At 47.7% G+C, this 15995-nt stretch overlaps 1 protein-coding gene across 1 annotated transcript in view; it reads left to right on the top strand.

Moving 5' to 3' along the window:
* Window positions 1-8148, top strand: part of PKP1 (plakophilin 1) — a 72377-nt gene extending 64229 nt beyond the window's left edge. The window contains exons 10-14 of the mRNA XM_038749479.1: window positions 2797-2950; window positions 4647-4833; window positions 5036-5120; window positions 6070-6176; window positions 8032-8148. Coding sequence (XP_038605407.1) covers window positions 2797-2950; window positions 4647-4833; window positions 5036-5120; window positions 6070-6144 — 501 coding nt within the window. The 3' untranslated portion in view covers window positions 6145-6176; window positions 8032-8148. The remainder of the gene's footprint in view (window positions 1-2796; window positions 2951-4646; window positions 4834-5035; window positions 5121-6069; window positions 6177-8031) is intronic.
* Window positions 8149-15995: the final 7847 nt, after the last annotated feature.

Raw genomic sequence — 15995 nt, 5'->3', positions numbered from 1 at the left:
GCTGTTTCTCTACTTCGCCCCCAGTAAGCACCTAATAAATACTATTACAATTACAAACAGTTAATGGGGGAGTCAAGGCAGACACAAAGAAACAGATAGTGAGGGCAGAAAGAATGAAGAGGAAGCAGTACAAACCCATCAAAAATCAAACAACTAAACCAATAACTGAATGAAGAGCTAAATGTGGGGACAGGAGTACTTATGGGGGAAACAACCCTAGGACTGAGAACTTAAACAAAGAGAGACATGACCTCTAGCACTTATTGACCTAGTGGAAAGAGCACAGTCCTGGGAATCAGAGGACCTGGATTCTAATCCCAGCTCCATCCCTTGTCTGCTGTGTTACCTTGATCAAGTCACGTAACATTTCTGTGCTTCAGTCCCTTCATCTGCAAAATGGGGATTCAATACCTGTTCTCCCTCCTACTCAGACTCTGAGCTCTATGTGGCACCTGATTATCTTCTATCTACCCCAGTGCTTAATACAGTGCTTAACATAGAGTAAGTGCTTAACAAAAACTGCGGTTATTAATCCTGGCTTGGCTATTTGCGTGCTGCTCTATCCTTCAGTTTCCCCATCTATGAAATGGGAATGGAATACCCGTTTTCCTGCCCCCTTAGACTGTGAGCACCATGTGGGACAAGGACTGTGTCTGATCTCTTTATGCTGTATATACCCTACAGCTTACTACAGTGCTTGGCACATAATCAGTGCCTAACAAATGCCGTTATTATTACTATTATTATTATTATTTCTACCCATCATCAGCACTTGTGTTATATATTTATTTATTTGTGCATTCAATTATTTATTCCAATTACTCTGTAAATATTTTTATGTCTGTCACCACCATGCCAGTTCCTTATGAGCAGGGATCATATCTATTTTTGTAGCTGTACTTTCCCAAACTCTGAATGGAAGGGCTTTGCCTGCCATGGACACTCGGAAAATACAGAAAATACCATTGCTGCAAGTAGTACAATTTGTCTTGTGGCACAGTTCAAGGAAGAAGAGGATTGTACCCAAGAAACTGGGGCTGGATTTTGGTGAAAATTGGGTTAGATGTAAGAAAGGGCTCCTTAAGGGTCACAGTCAGTGTCAGTCATAAGGAACAGGCTGTTGAAAGAGGCTGTAGAATCTCCACCCCTGAGGGTTTTAAGAACAGGGCAAGTCACATCTGCCTGGAGGAAGGGGGCTGGGCCAGATAACTTCTCAGGTCACTTCCAGCTCTAAGATTCCAGTTGTCTGTTCATCTTCTAGACTGTGTGCCTGTTGTTGCCAACTTATACTTCCCAAGCGCTTAGTACAGTGCTCTGCACACAGTAAGCGCTCAATAAACGCGATTGAATGAATGAACACGATTGAATGAATGAATGAATAAATACGATTGAATGAATGAATGAATTCCCCAAATATGACTTGGAGTTGTGGCCTGGTGAGCATCAATGACCATAGCTTTGACTTACAGGCCCATCACCATTACTGTCCTCCTCCAATCCTGGGCTCAATCCTGCCCAGTCATTCAGTCATTCAGTAATATTTATTGAGCATTTACATGTGCAGAGCACTGTACTGAGCACTTGGAAAGTACAATTCTGTAACAGATAGAGACAATCCCTACCCAACAACGGGCCACCCTGGGCACTCCTGGACTCAGGGAGGCAGAGAGGGGAAGACCCATCTACAGCCCTCTCCCCTGTTCTTCAGGCTTTCCGGGCGTGGGTGGCATCTCGTGATGCAGTCAATATTGGCTTGGCTCCCACAGGCTGAGCACATTTCAGGGGAAACAGGAGATCTGAGCCCTCTTCATCAATGGAATGGCCATTCCCCAAAGCGGATCATTACTATTAGGCATGCCTGAGGGGACTGACCTGGGGCCTGTGATGATGTGGGTCCTGTTGGGGGCTTTCCGTGTGGCCCTGCCTTGGAATTGAGCTTTCAGTCTGGGCTGGCCATGGGGTTGAGGGTTGATGTTTCCTCCCCTTGAGTGAAATAAGGGAACATAAAAGATCCTTAGTTCTCATTGGTGTCGAGCCTGGTGACCCTGGTGGGCTGCAGGATGTCTGGCAAGAGAGTTAACAGGTTCTAACCTCCAGAAACCTGTAGTCAACCATAGGGAGAGATGGGAAAAAGGGAATCGGGTCGGAGGTGGAGGGGGGCAATACTGATCTCCTTAACCTCCCCTGTGATGTCAGAGAACTCAGTGAGGGGATGACAAGCTAAATAAGTTAGAGGGGTGGACCTCTCAATTAATCTATCAATCAACCAGTCATATTCATTTCACACCTACTTTGTGCAGAGCACTGTACCAAGTGTTTGAGAGCTAGTAGACATGACCCCTGCCCTCAAGGAGCTTTCAGTTGAGTAGGGGAGACAGACACTGAAGTAATTTACAGATATGGGGAAGAAGTGGATATGTAGCAGGGTATGGAAGACAACATGCTAGTGATGGTCTCTTGAAGACCCCCAGCATCTCTGCCTGTGTTTTTGAGTTGGCACTAGTGAGCATGGTTAATGGCTAAGCTCTTACTACATGCCAAGCACTGTGCCAGATACTACAGCAGTCCCTGTCCCATATAGGGCTCACAATCTAGGTGAGGGAAAGACAGCTAAAGACACCAGAAACAGTGGATTAAGATAAGGTCAAGACAAGTGACAGAAGGGATGTAGAAGGTGGAGTCCTCACAGTCTCCGGGTAACCAGTCGTTAGTTATAAACCCTGCCAGTCTCCCAAGGATCATAAATGCGGTAAGGAAAGTCTTCCATTGGATAATTGTCTGCTTTTCCCTCCCTAGATGTCCAACGGCATGAGCCAGATGATTGCGCTGAGAGAGAAGGGCCTGCCCCAGATCACCCGCCTCCTCCAGTCGGGGAATTCTGATGTGGTCCGGTCGGGAGCATCTCTGCTGAGTAACATGTCTCGCCACCCTGTGCTCCACAGGGCCATGGGTGAGAGAGGGCTTCTGGGAAGAATTGCCAAGCTTTCTGTCTCTGCTCCTCCTTGCTTAACCTTCCCTCTGAGCTTAAGTCTCTCACTCATTCCCTTGATTCCTGGATAACGGGCAGGCAATTTCCCTTTCGTGTTCATTCTTGGCCTCATTCCCTCAAGTATAAATAATGGTGGTAATAATAATAATAATAATAATTATAGTGGTATTCTCTAAGTACTTACTATTTGCCAAGTGCTAGACAAAGCACTGGGGTAGATACAAGATAATCAGGTCCCACATAGGATTCAAAGTCTAAGTAGGAGGGAGAGCAAGTATCGAGTTCCCATTTTGCAGATGAGGGAACTGGGACCCGAAGAAGTTAAGTAACTTGCCCAAGATCACACAGCAGACAAGTGGCAGAGCTGGGATTAGAACCCAGGCCTCTTTCCACTAGGCCACTCTGCTCTATGGTACAATAGAGTTGATGTACATGATTCCTGCCTAATTTTTTTATGGTATTTGTTAGGCACTTACTATGCATCAACACTGTTTTAAGGTGTGGGGTAGGTACAAGTTAGTTACGTCAGAAACAGGCCCTGTCCCCCATGGGACTCACAGTCTAAGTAGGAAGGAGAGTAGGTTTTGAATCCCCATTTTACAGTTGAGGAAACTACAGAACAGAAAAATTAAGTGACTTGCCCAAGGTCACACAGCAAACAATTGACAGAGCAGGGATTAGAACTCAGGTCCTCTGACTCCTAGATCGATGCTCTTCCCATTAGGCCTTGCTGCTTCTTGACTGAATTAACCAATCAGTCAATGGTACTGGCTTGGGAAAGTACAATACAGTAGAGTTACTAGTCACTTTCCCTTCACACAAAGAGCCTACAGGCTAGAACGAGAGAGAGAGAGAGAGAGACAGACATTCTGCCTCTTTTCTTGCCCCCATCTAACAATTAAATCTCACGTTCAGCTAGCAGGGAGACCCCCTGGTCCTCTCTGAGGCCGCTGTTTCAGGGTGATTCTCAAGGCAGTATATTAAGGGTGAATGCAAAGTCCCTAGAAGAGGGGGAGGGAGAGTAGCCCTATTAAGGAAGCAGAACCAGAGTGGCAGGCAAGACCAAAGCAGTGCATGCAAGAGGGATAAAAGTATCTTAACCAAGTCTGCAATTTAATCTGGATAATTCTCGTGCCTACCAACAATACTGGACTGTCCTTTTCCAAGTGCTTAGAACAGGAAGCACTCAATAAATACCAGTGATTGATATACGTGTGTGTGTGTGTGTGTGTGTGTGTATGTATACATGTGAGTGACTGACAGGTGTTTGGTGTGCCTGAAAAGGTCAGTGTGGAGTCCTCAATCCCCACCATTCTGTGTGTAACACACACACACACACACACACACACACACACACACACACACCACCACCACCACCACCACCACCACCACCACCACCCCCTCGCCCACCACCTCCCCCCCCTCCCTGCAAAGAGTGTCCTTCCAGGTAGAAACAACTGCTGGTCTCAGCTCCTTTTGGCTTGAAATACCCAGGTACTTGCAGGCAGAGTGGGTTTCCTGGGATGGATAACATTTGTAGGTGTGGTTTTAATGGTGCTCTGGGCTGGGAGGGAGAGCAGAGTCCCAGAGGGGAGCTAGCCTGGCCACACCTGGGCCAGGTCCCAAGTTCTCAAGACCAAACCCCAACCCCTTGCAGGTAACCAAGTGTTTCCTGAGATGACCCGCCTCCTATCTAGCCAGACCTGCAACACCAGCAACTCAGAAGACATCACATCTTCTGCCTGCTACACCACGAGGAACCTGATGACCTCCCTGCCCCAGATGGCTAAGCAGTACTTCTCCAGTAGCCTGCTGAACAACCTGGTGAACATGTGCCGAAGCGGGTGAGCCGTGGGAAAACCCTGGGCGCTCCATTCCCAGAGCCTGCCCATGGGGAGGGCGGGGAGACCAGGAGCCAAGCCATCCCAACATGGGCGGGGTGGGCAGAGGTTGGACTGACCCCTTGACGCTTCTGCCAGGGTCGGCCTGGTTTGGGGTCAGCCTGCCACAGGGTCTTTCCTGACCTACTCCTTTCCCTCTGTCCAGTACCTCTCCCAAGGCCGCCGAAGCTGCCCGTCTGCTCTTGTCTGACATGTGGTCACACAAGGACCTCCAGGGAATCCTCAGGCAGGTAAGGAGCCTAGCTAGTCATGCCTTCTGCTGCCCGAAGCCAAACCAAGGCCCCGTCGCCGCTCTAGGGAGACTTCACAAACACCCCTGGTTTTGGGTCCTAGAGAAGGAAGAGAAGGCTGGGGTGGGACCCCACCATGAATTTCTGACCATTTCAAGGGGCTCTTTGCACCTTGGAAGTTGTTAAGTATCTCATTCCTTTTGATCAGGAAACACGCTCCTTTGTAGGTGCGGCTTTTATGGCCATTTTCCCAGAGGCTTATGGGGTGAGCTGCAGTTTTGCAATTTTCCAGAGGGAACATTGGGGAGCATCAGCACCACTGGCCTGCTCCCAGTCCCACACTCGAGAATCCCTCTGGAAAGCTCTACCCACATCGCAGTCCGGTGACCCAGGTGTTTGTCCGGACAGTGGTTGGGGGCAGTTCAAACCTGTTACGTGCAATAGAACAGCTTCACATACTCGCGATCTCAAACTTGATGGTATTTTTAAGGCCAGGCCTAGCCCAGAGGAACTATCTCCAGGATCACCTCATGATTTGGAAGTAAGTTCCACCTCTCCTCCACCACCAATCTGGAATGGGCTAGGCCTCTCCAGTGGCATTTGTGGGCTATTAATCCCTCATGCTCATTATGAGTTCACATTGGCTATTTAGACAGCAGGGGTAAACCAGTTGTGGCTGAGGTGAGAAGTGAGTCATTGGTCTGGAGTAAGCTAGTTCAGGACGGGCCCTGGGGACCAGAAGCCATGTGCCAGAATAGGTTGGAAAGGAGTTGTTTGCCGGTACTTCTGCATGGAAGGGACTGGGAATCCACTGGACCTTTCAGCAAGGATTAAAGTCCAAGGCTGAGCGGCTTCGGGCCTGCAGGTCAGTCGCTGGCCTCTGCTCCCCGAGGCTACCACTCCACTCCCCATCTCCACTCCCCATTACCGTGTCTCTCTCCTCCTGCAGCAAGGGTTTGACAGGAACATGCTGGGGGCCTTAACCGGGGCCAACACGCTCAGGAACTTCACCTCCCGCTTCTAAGGAGAGGCTGCCAGAGCTGGTTCAACCTGCAGGTAAGACCCCATTGGGCCTCAGGGATCCACTTTCTGGCTATCGGGACTTTGGGAAGGAAGTTGGAGTGGCGGGCAGAGCTCCTTTCTTGTGCCCGGGCCTTTGGGCTGGTCCCAGGGACGTGGTAGTACTGGTGGGGACTTTCAACAAACCAGTCACTGTCTTCCTACACGTGGGCCTCTGGGGTCTCCTCTGAGCCTTCTCTAGAGGTGAGGGAAGAGGGGAAGAGCACTGAGAGCAGGACATTAAATGGAAACCCAATCCAGTCCAAATCAACCCAGTGGAAGCACCATTGATCGAAGCCCTATTGGCTTTTCAGTGGCTATTTATAAGGCCGGTAAACTCTCCTATGAATTGACGCCTTATTGTGGCAGGAGAGTTTGCATACGCTGATGGAGCTTAGAGCTATACCATATAGGGCTACTCATAATGGAAAGTTCTAAGCCGAAGCATCAGACAAAGTCAGTTTACCTGTACTGGGCAGCAGCAGCATGGGAGAGTCAAAGGTCGACGATCAAGTGATCAAAACATTGATCAAAGACAATGGCAGACTCAAGTTTTTACTGCGCGGAAGAAGGCAGTAGTAAATCACTTTCGTATCTTGACCGAGTAAACTCTATGAAAACACATACCAGAATGACTTTATGGCAGAAGATGGGACGTTCTGGAGAGGGTGTGTTCATGGAGTAGCAGTTGATTGGAAAAGATTCGATGGCATTTGAAGAAGCTCCAAGAGTACTCCTTGAGTGTTTGCTAACTCTACCAAACACTCTCAACTGCTTAGCATAGTTTTCTGCACACGGTTAGCCCTCAGTGAACGCTACTATAGGTTGATTCACCATCCCTCCACCAGAAAAGCCTGTAGCACGACCTAAATGCAAGTTGTGGGTGGGGCATTAGGGAGAAGTGGCAGCCCCTCCAAGAATCTAACTCTCCACTTTGCAAGGCCTGATCAACTCCCTGCCCCCTTCCCCGATGGAGTGGGATCGTAGGAATTCTTCCAGATTCAGTCAACCAATTGAGAGCTCTCATTTTGTGATAAATGGTTGGAGAAAGATGTTCACTAAGTACTTGAGAGAACCTAATAGAGTTAGAAGATGTGATCTCTACCCTACCCCTAGTGGGAGAAAGAGACACAAAATAAATTACTTATAGGAGGAAAAAGAGAATGGAAAAGTGGAACCATGGATGAGTAAGCACTTGAAGAGTACAGAAGAGCTGTGGGGGCATAGAAATAGAGATGGTGTTAAAGTCCTGAAGGAGTAGTTGGGATGATGTGAACCAAGAAGAAAAATGAATCAGGGATGACCTACTGGAGAAGGCAGAATTTTAGGCCTTTGAGTCTCTCCTAAGCACTTTGTAAAAGTGCTTGAGCAAAGTAAGCACTTAATATACCACTGATTTATTGATGGATTGATTGAGTCCTTTCCCTAACAAGAGGCACTGGAAGGTTCAGAGGGCAGGGGCAGGCAGAAACATATTTGGTGGGTGGGCAGAACTGGACTGCTTCAGACTTTCTGTGGCAAGAAGCACATAAGAAACAGACTATCTCCTGATGATCCTCAGTGAGAGAGGGGGAATCCAGAATTCTGTCCCGATCCAGGATTCCATCCCAATTCCCACCAAGTTCCCTGGGCCCATCAAGGCTCCTGCACCCCTGAGACTGGGGTCCTGCCCTCTGCCTGGAACCCCCAGATAGAAGAGTTCATCCCCACCCCCGGCCTGACTCTGGAGCAGGCCCCCAGGGCAGACTGGAGCAGGTAGGGCAGAACACAGAAAGAGCCCAGGCCCCTGTGCAGACTGCAGACAACTGCAAACTCATCACCTATGACTGTGGGGTCTCTTTTCCTTTTCCAGAGAGTCTGGGGCTCAGGCCTGTGGGTGCTTCTTCTCTGATGGATCGCTAAGCCGTTCATCCTTCGCAGCATTTGCCAAAGCTACAACAAATCGAAAAGCAAAAGAAATTTGAAAACTGTGGACGATACAGATACTTTCAACATTGTTTTTTTCTGGGAGGGTGGGAGGAGGGAGGGGAGAGGGCGGGAGCGGGCTGGAAGGGAGGGAGCTTTCCTGAGTTAAAAAGGGCTTTATTCTGATGTCAATAATTCTTTCTCAAAAAAATGATATATATATATATATATATATGCATATATATATATATATATATGTGTGTGTGTGTATGCAAACACATGGGTGTGTGTGTGTGTGTATGTGTATGTGTGTGAGGGAGAGAGAATGTCCAAATACAGGTAATGGGTGGGTGAGAGAGAGAGAGAGAGAGAGAGAGAGAGAGAGAGAGAGTGTGTGTGTGTGTGTGTGTGTGTGTGTGTGTGGTTGAGTGTAGTGAAGAGAAGAAAGATAAACCATTTTACCACTATGTGTAAAACGGCTACATGTTTGCTTCTTGGCTTCTCATTCTTAGATTGGTATGAAATGTAATGCTTTCTGTTAGCTGCCTGTTAAGTGCTGAAACAAACTGACGTCATCCAGGAGGCTCCTGCTGTCCTCCTCCTCGTTACGCCTGCCGTTCCCCTCGGACCAGCCGGCGAGGATGGCAGGTTTGGCCTCTGCCACTTGGTGATTGAGGCCAGAGGCACAGAGCCTGGTGCACGGTCAGTGCTTAGCTATTCTTCTAGGGTCAGGGCTGTTGGTCTCGAGACTGACCGTTCCCTGGGAGTGCTCTGCTGGGTGGGACGAGGTCTGTCGAGGGAGTTTGGCTGCAGCTTATCGCATCAGAAAACCTCGCAATTTACCATTTCCCAAACAATCATTCAAGATTTGACTTCCCCAACAGTGGGTCCTCCTTTCAGGTTGGGCCTCCAGGCCATGGCGAGCAGGACGTCAGTCAACCCCTGGAGCTCTGGGCTTGTGTCCACCTGACTGGGGGCCACGGGAGGGGATTTTTCTATTGTCCAGGGTAAGGTGCTGGGCTGGAGCTGGTGTAGAGCAGGTCGAATAGACCCAATCCCAGTCCTCGGGGCACGGGGAGGTCAAACAATCAATCGATGGTATTTATTGAGTGCTTCCTGTGTGTAGAGCACTGTGCTCAGCGCTTGGGAGAATACACTACAATAGAGTTGGTAGATACATTCCCAGCCCACAGCCACTCATTGCTGGAAACCAACGAGGATTAAAAAGCTACACAAGAAGCTGAGGCACTCTAACAAGAAGGCCTTTGGATGATGTCACCATATTGGTTTTCCCAGGAGAGGGGACCAGACTGGGCTGGCCCAGATGGGAGTTGGGATCCTCCTGTTGCGGAACACAATGGTGGAGTGGGCGTTTTTTTCTGGCTGGATCCCCAGCCATTATGAGAAAAGTCACCAGGAGCCCCCGGGCTTGGAGAAATCCTGGCTTTTGCATCTCTGGCTGGAGCTCTAGGCGGGTGGTGCAGCAGATTCAGGATTCTGGGCAGCCTGCAGAGGGATCAAGAGGAGGAAGATGAAAGAAGGCAGAGTAGCCAGGAAAGGGGAACAGCTATGTGGGTTGTAGGGACACCCTGCTAGGCCACAGCCCTTCTGCCAATGAAACCTGTCCAGCCAATGGGAGCCTGTCTGCCCCCATCTCGGTTCCAGGCCTTCCTTTTTTCTGGACTGGTCATCTAGGGCTTCAGCGAATGAGGCTTTCAGTACCTGGCATGTCTTCCCCACACCTGAGCTTATGTGGGGCGGGGTGGAGCCAAGGGGAGGAAGGCATTAGCTTTAGGCCTTTGCTCCCTGAGGATCAGCAGGATCAGCAGGATTTCTGTTCTGCCCCACCCCAAGCCCCCAGCTCTCCCCAGCTCTGCCCAATGAATACCGTTGTAGGGCCAGGAGCAGCAAGTCAACATGACGCTCGATTCAGACTAGCATCACGGAGAGGCTGGGTCAGGGAGCCGGCTGGGGGCGCAGACACCATCAGATCCAGACAGCGATCCAGATCCCCAGGGGTAGGGCTGGAACCTGTCTGCGAAATCACCCCCAGTCCCATCAGCCGTCCAATCCCCAGAGTCTATTGCTTCGACCAGGGAACAGCCGGGTCTCTGAAGGTGATCCTTGAGGTCTGCTTGGGAGCTGTTCTGAATGGGGAGGGGCAGGAGGGGGCCTCCAAGGTACTTATCAATTAAGTCTAGGAATAGCCCTTCAGAGACCCCCACTGCTTGTGGTAGTGATTTTCTGGGAAGATATAAGGACAATTTACTTTTACATGCTAGCGCCATTGGATGAACCACTGGGACCTTGGAGTTCCTCAGACCAAGGAAGACCTACCTAGGCTTTCAGGAGCCCCGGGACCCTACAGTTATTATTACTTCCTATACTTTGCAAGCCCAGAGTGGTTAAGTTACGGGTGCAATGTCACACAGCAAATCTGAGGCAGATCTGCTTCCCAATCCAGTGCTTTCCCTGCCTCCGATCACCCGCTTCCAGAAGATGTTCTCACAATCACACTGTCTTGATACACTAGTCAGGCTAAACCAAAGCTCTGTCCTCTCTGGGACCGAGAGACTCCCACTTGGGCCCTTTCTGATGACCTTTTCTTTGGAAAATTCAGTGACACGAGTTTATCCCTGGAACTTCAAAATGTCCTTTTCTTGTCAATCAAACAATCAATCGTATTTGAGCACTTACTGTGTGCAGAGCACTGTACTAAGCGCTTGGGAAGTACAAGTTGGCAACATATACAGTCCCTACCCAACAGTGGGCTCACAGACTAGAAGGGGGAGACAGAGAACAAAACCAAACATACTAACAAAATAAAATAAATAGAATAGATATGTACAAGTAAAATAAGTAGAGTAATAAATATGTACAAATATATATACATATATACAGCAACTGAGGAACCCGGGTGGGAGAATTCTCCCCATGTTGTCAGACCTCTTTCCTAACCCCAAGTGTCACATAGCCAAGTAGACTTACTGTGGGGCAGACAAACTTTGCAAGGGTGATTTGGGTGTTGGAAACAGGGGTTCCCAGTGGGATTCTGGGGTGGATAGCAGCTGAGGATATTGCAATCAACCCCTAGACTTCAGTAACTAGTGCTGTGAAGAAGGTGGGGCTGGGGAAGGAGCTGATGGAGAGGCAACTAGTGGCACCAGATTTTCTATTTTGGGGACTTAAGGCTTATTTTAGACTTACTAGGGACTAAATTCTCCCAGATATTCAAGATTTCAGAATTCCCCAGTCTGGCCTCAAATTGCAGAAACCAGAAACCCCAAATCTTGAAACAGACCCAGTCACTGAGGAACCAGCCATGCAAGAAACAGCATGGACTTTTAAGTTGAAGCCGGGGTCAGTTCTCCCCACTATGGTACCTCCTTCCTCACCTAGGTTTTTAGGAGTAGGCAGCTGGGGAACCAGGAAGGCTGGGAATTCTCTCTGCCTAGACCTCAGACTCTCACTGCCAGGAGATGCCAAGATGCAGTCCTAATTAGATGAATGCAAGCCTGTAGGATAGTTCCTTCCTACTGGGTACCCCCCTAAGTAACCACCCTGGAGTCGTGGAGGGACCTTGTAAATAACTGCTGATCCTTCCCCATTTGACTTGGGGTGCTGTAAGGAAGGATCGAGTATGGGTATGGCAGCTTCTTCCTTGCTTCTGTGTCCCAGGAGCTTAGGAGGGAGGTAAAGTTGGAAGGAAGCAGTTTGGCTCTTCCTGTCTCTGGGGCATTAGAATGTATGGGTCCTGGAGCATGGGACACCCTCAGCATATACTGTGTATGACCTTTATGTCCTCCAGACTCGTCAGATCTGTATGGCACTGTGTGTATTTGCTTTGTTGGAAATATAGGAAATCAATAAATTGCTGGAGTTTCTTTGAGTGTTTTGGAGAGATGGTTATTTTTATTTTTGTTTTTTTTTTGGTTTTTTTTGGTGGGTCGGGGTGGGAAACAAGATTGAGGGAAAGTTCTGTCTTGGAATCATCCAGACGCATCACCCATTTCCCAGTTAAAGTAAGATCCTAGATTTATTGATGGTGTTTATTACACATTTACTGTGTGCCAAGTACCCTGCAAAGCCCTTGGGAAGAGACAAGCTAATCAGATAATAATAATAATAATAATGATATTTGTTAAGCACTGATTATGTGCCAAGAACTGTACTAAACACTGGGGTAGATATAAAATAAGGAGATGTAGATATAAAATAAGGAGATCCCAAATGGGGCTCAAAGTCTAACTAGGAGGAAGATCCCCATTTTGCAGATGAAGGAACTGAGGCACAGAGAAGTTTAGCGATTTGCCCAAGGACACACAGGAGATGAGTGGAGGAACTAGAATTAGAACTCAGGTCCTCTGACTCTCAGTTTTATGCTCTTTCCACTAGGCCTTACTGCTTCCCAACCCAGATTCAACCCAGTTTCTGCTCCACGTGAGGCTCACAACCTAAGCGGTAAAGGAGTATAGATAGCTTATCCTCATTTGACAGATGGAGAAAGAGAGGCCCAGAGAGATTCATTGACTTAGTCAAAGTCACAAAGCAGGCATATGGAAGAACTGAGAATGCAGGTCTCCTGTTCCTTAGTCCTGTGCTCTTTTCAACTAGGGCTTGCTGCCACACAAAGAAGAACAGGAAACAGTATAGATTTATCAGGATGAAATAGCAGAATTAATAATTGAATCTACAAATAAACAAATATAAATCAATGTTCCCAAAACCTTAGTGGCAGGCAGCATAATAATAATTGTGGTATTTCTTAAATGCTTACTGTGTGCTCAGCATTGTATTGAGCTTTGGGGTAAATACAGGACAATCCAGTCAGACAAAGTTCCAGTCCCACAGTGGAGCTCACAGTCTTAGGAGAAGGGAGAACAGGTATTGAATCCCCATTTTACAGCAGGCAAGTGGCAGAGCTAGGATTAGAACCCAGTTCCTTTGACTCCTAGACCCATGTGGTTTCCCCTAGGACATGCTACCTAGGGAGCACTGTGAGGGAGAGGGCAATCCTGTTGTCAATGCGGTGGGGGCAATTTTGGAACCATTCTACCACTCCACAATACCAGGACCTCAGGTGACTGAGCCACGAGACCCTGTTGTAGTTGAGGTTACCTGAGAGTGAGGCTCCCTTCCCTGGCCCTGTAGATGCTGGAATTCTTTACCTCTTGCCTCAGATGGGGGACCCTAACATCCCTGCGATAGACAGGAGCTGAGACAACAGGTACGGCCCAAGATCTCCTCTCCAAGACGCCCCCACACCTAGTTGCAGTCTCACAGCTGGCAGGGACATTTTCAAACCAAAGGACAACTGGACTTCTAGACAAGCTCTAACGGGTCCCTGAGGGGCTTTTGAACACATGTCATCTAGCTGGGAGATTTTTTTTACCTCTACAAGCAGATAACCATCATGTACTTGGCTACTTTTCCTATTGCTATAAGGTATAAAACCCCAGGTGAATCTGAAAAAATAAAAAATAAATCATACTCTGAATTTTTTAAATCTTCAGAATGCTTTCACATACAAAATAAATCATACTCTGAAGTTTTTAAATCTTCAGAATGCTTTCACATACGTGTCATTTTATTCAGACATTTCCCTAAGGGAGCTTTCCTGGAGCCACACACATATAGAGAGTACAAATATTATTTTAATTGCTTTAAATTATTAAAAACCAAATACAAGTCTACAAATCTTCAATTGCTGTTTTTACTTTCCCTCTTACCTTTTCTTTGATCTAGCTGAATGGGTGTGTGGTCCACCTGTTTCCTGTTAAAGAAACAGGCTTGAATGGGTGTGTGGTCCACCTGCTTCCTGTTAAAGGCCAATGGCATGTGAACTCTGAACTCTTTCTGTCCTTGCTCTTCTCTTCCACTAGGCCCTTAGTGAATGTCTCCTTATCTCCTTCCTTTATCATCTTCATTCCCTTGGGTCCATTTTGAGGAAGGTCAATGACACCATTACTGAGCTAGACCAAGGGCCCAGCCCAGCATTCTTTTCCAACAGTAATAATAGGATTTGTGGAGGGGACTGTGGCTGACTTCCTTTCCAGTTATCTCCAGGGTTAGGAATGGACCTTTCCATATCCATAACTTTTCCCTCTCCCACCCTAGCTTTCCCACAAGTAACCCTCTATGGCTCCCCAACCATGAATACATCAAAACCCTTCTCAATCATAACAAAACCTGGGTTCTAATCACTTAACTTCCCTTTGCCTCAGTTCCTCCATCTGTAAAATGGGGATTCAGACTGGAGCCCCATGTGTGACAGGGACTGTGTCCAACCTGATTACCTTGTATCTCCCCCAGAGCTTAGAACAGTGCTTGACATGGTATGCACTTAACAAATATTAGTAGTAGTAGTAGTTTCTTTTCTGCCTACACAACTTCCTGTGGGAACAAATACCAAATGTTAACCATCCACATTTTTATGGTACTTGCTAAGTGCTCACTATGTGTCAAGCATTACTCTAAACTCTGGGGTAGATACAAGTTAATCAGGTTGGATAAAGTCCCTGTTCCACATAGGACTCAGTCTAAACAAGAGGAGAATAGGTATTTAATCCCCATTTTACAGATGGGGTAACTGAGGCACAGAGAAGTTAAGTGACTTGTCCATGGTCAAACAGAAAACAAGGGGCAGAGCTGGGATTAGAACCCAGGTCCTCTGGCTCCCAGGACCAGGCTCTTTCTACTATGCCACGCTGCTCCTCTGGGGGAGGTCATGTCACTGCTTGGTTTTAAATCTGTCTCCTTCAAGCTTCACTTTGGCCCTTCATCCAGGTGGTGTGAGATTTGGTGAACAACAGTTCTGTGTTGAGCTATCGTCCCCCTTCAGGATTAATAACTATGGCTAACTATGCACTAAGTATTGGAGCAGATACAAGGTTATGAGATTGGGCACAGTCTTTATCCCACCTGGAGCTCAAAATCTACCTTAGCTCCATTGTACAAGTGAGAAAACTGAGGCACAGAGAGGTGAGGTTACTTGCTCTAGGTCACACAGCAGTCTGGAGGCAGAGCTGGGGGCCAAACATGGGTCTTCTGACTCCCAGTCCAGTGCTCTTTCCACTTCTGCCTTTCATCAGAAGCAGCGTGGCTTAGTGGAAAGAGCCGATGTTTGGGAGTCAGAGATCATGCGTTCGAATCCTGGCTCTGCCACTTACCAGCTGTGTGATTTTTGAGCAAGTCATTTAACTTCTCTGGGCCTCAGTTACCTCATCTGTAAACTGGGAACTAAGACTGTGAGCCCCATGTGGGACAACCTAATAAACTTGTATCTATCCCAGTGCTTAGAACAGTGCTTGGCGCATAGTAAGAGCTTAACAAATACCATTATTATTATTATTATTATTATTATTATTATTATCAATTTCAGTCATGGTACTCTGCTCAGCTAGCATCTTAAATACTGTAGAGGCCTAAACTTTTGTCCCCGTTTGAAGGATCCACCCTCTTTCCCCAATATCTGTTCAGCAATGCCAGAAGGGGTTCACCCTCCCAACCCCATTTTACATGAGACAAACCCTAGAGGCAGTGATGTTTTGGGCAGGGCCAATTCAAGAAGGTGCAAAGAGGAAGTTCACCCTCAAACCTCTTTTCCTGACCTCCCTGCCTCCTGTCTCTCCCCACTGCAGACCATACTTCACTCTCCTGCCCAGATCATTTTTCTACAAAACAATTCAGTCCGTGTCTCCCCATTTCTCAAGAATCTCCAGGGGTTTCCCATCCACCACTGCACCAAACAGAAACTCCTTACCCTTAAAGCACTCAATCACCTCATCCCAGCCTATTACATCACAGCCTGCACACTTCACTTCTCTAATGCCAATCTATTCACTGTACCTTTATCTCTTCCATTTCGCCACCAACCCTTTACCCACATCCTGCCTCTGGTCTGGAACATAC

Source organism: Tachyglossus aculeatus, chromosome 7, assembly GCF_015852505.1.
Source record: "Tachyglossus aculeatus isolate mTacAcu1 chromosome 7, mTacAcu1.pri, whole genome shotgun sequence".
Classification (NCBI taxonomy): Eukaryota; Metazoa; Chordata; class Mammalia; order Monotremata; family Tachyglossidae; genus Tachyglossus; species Tachyglossus aculeatus.
Note: the sequence above shows the minus strand (reverse complement) of the source record. Positions and strands in the feature narration are given on the sequence as shown.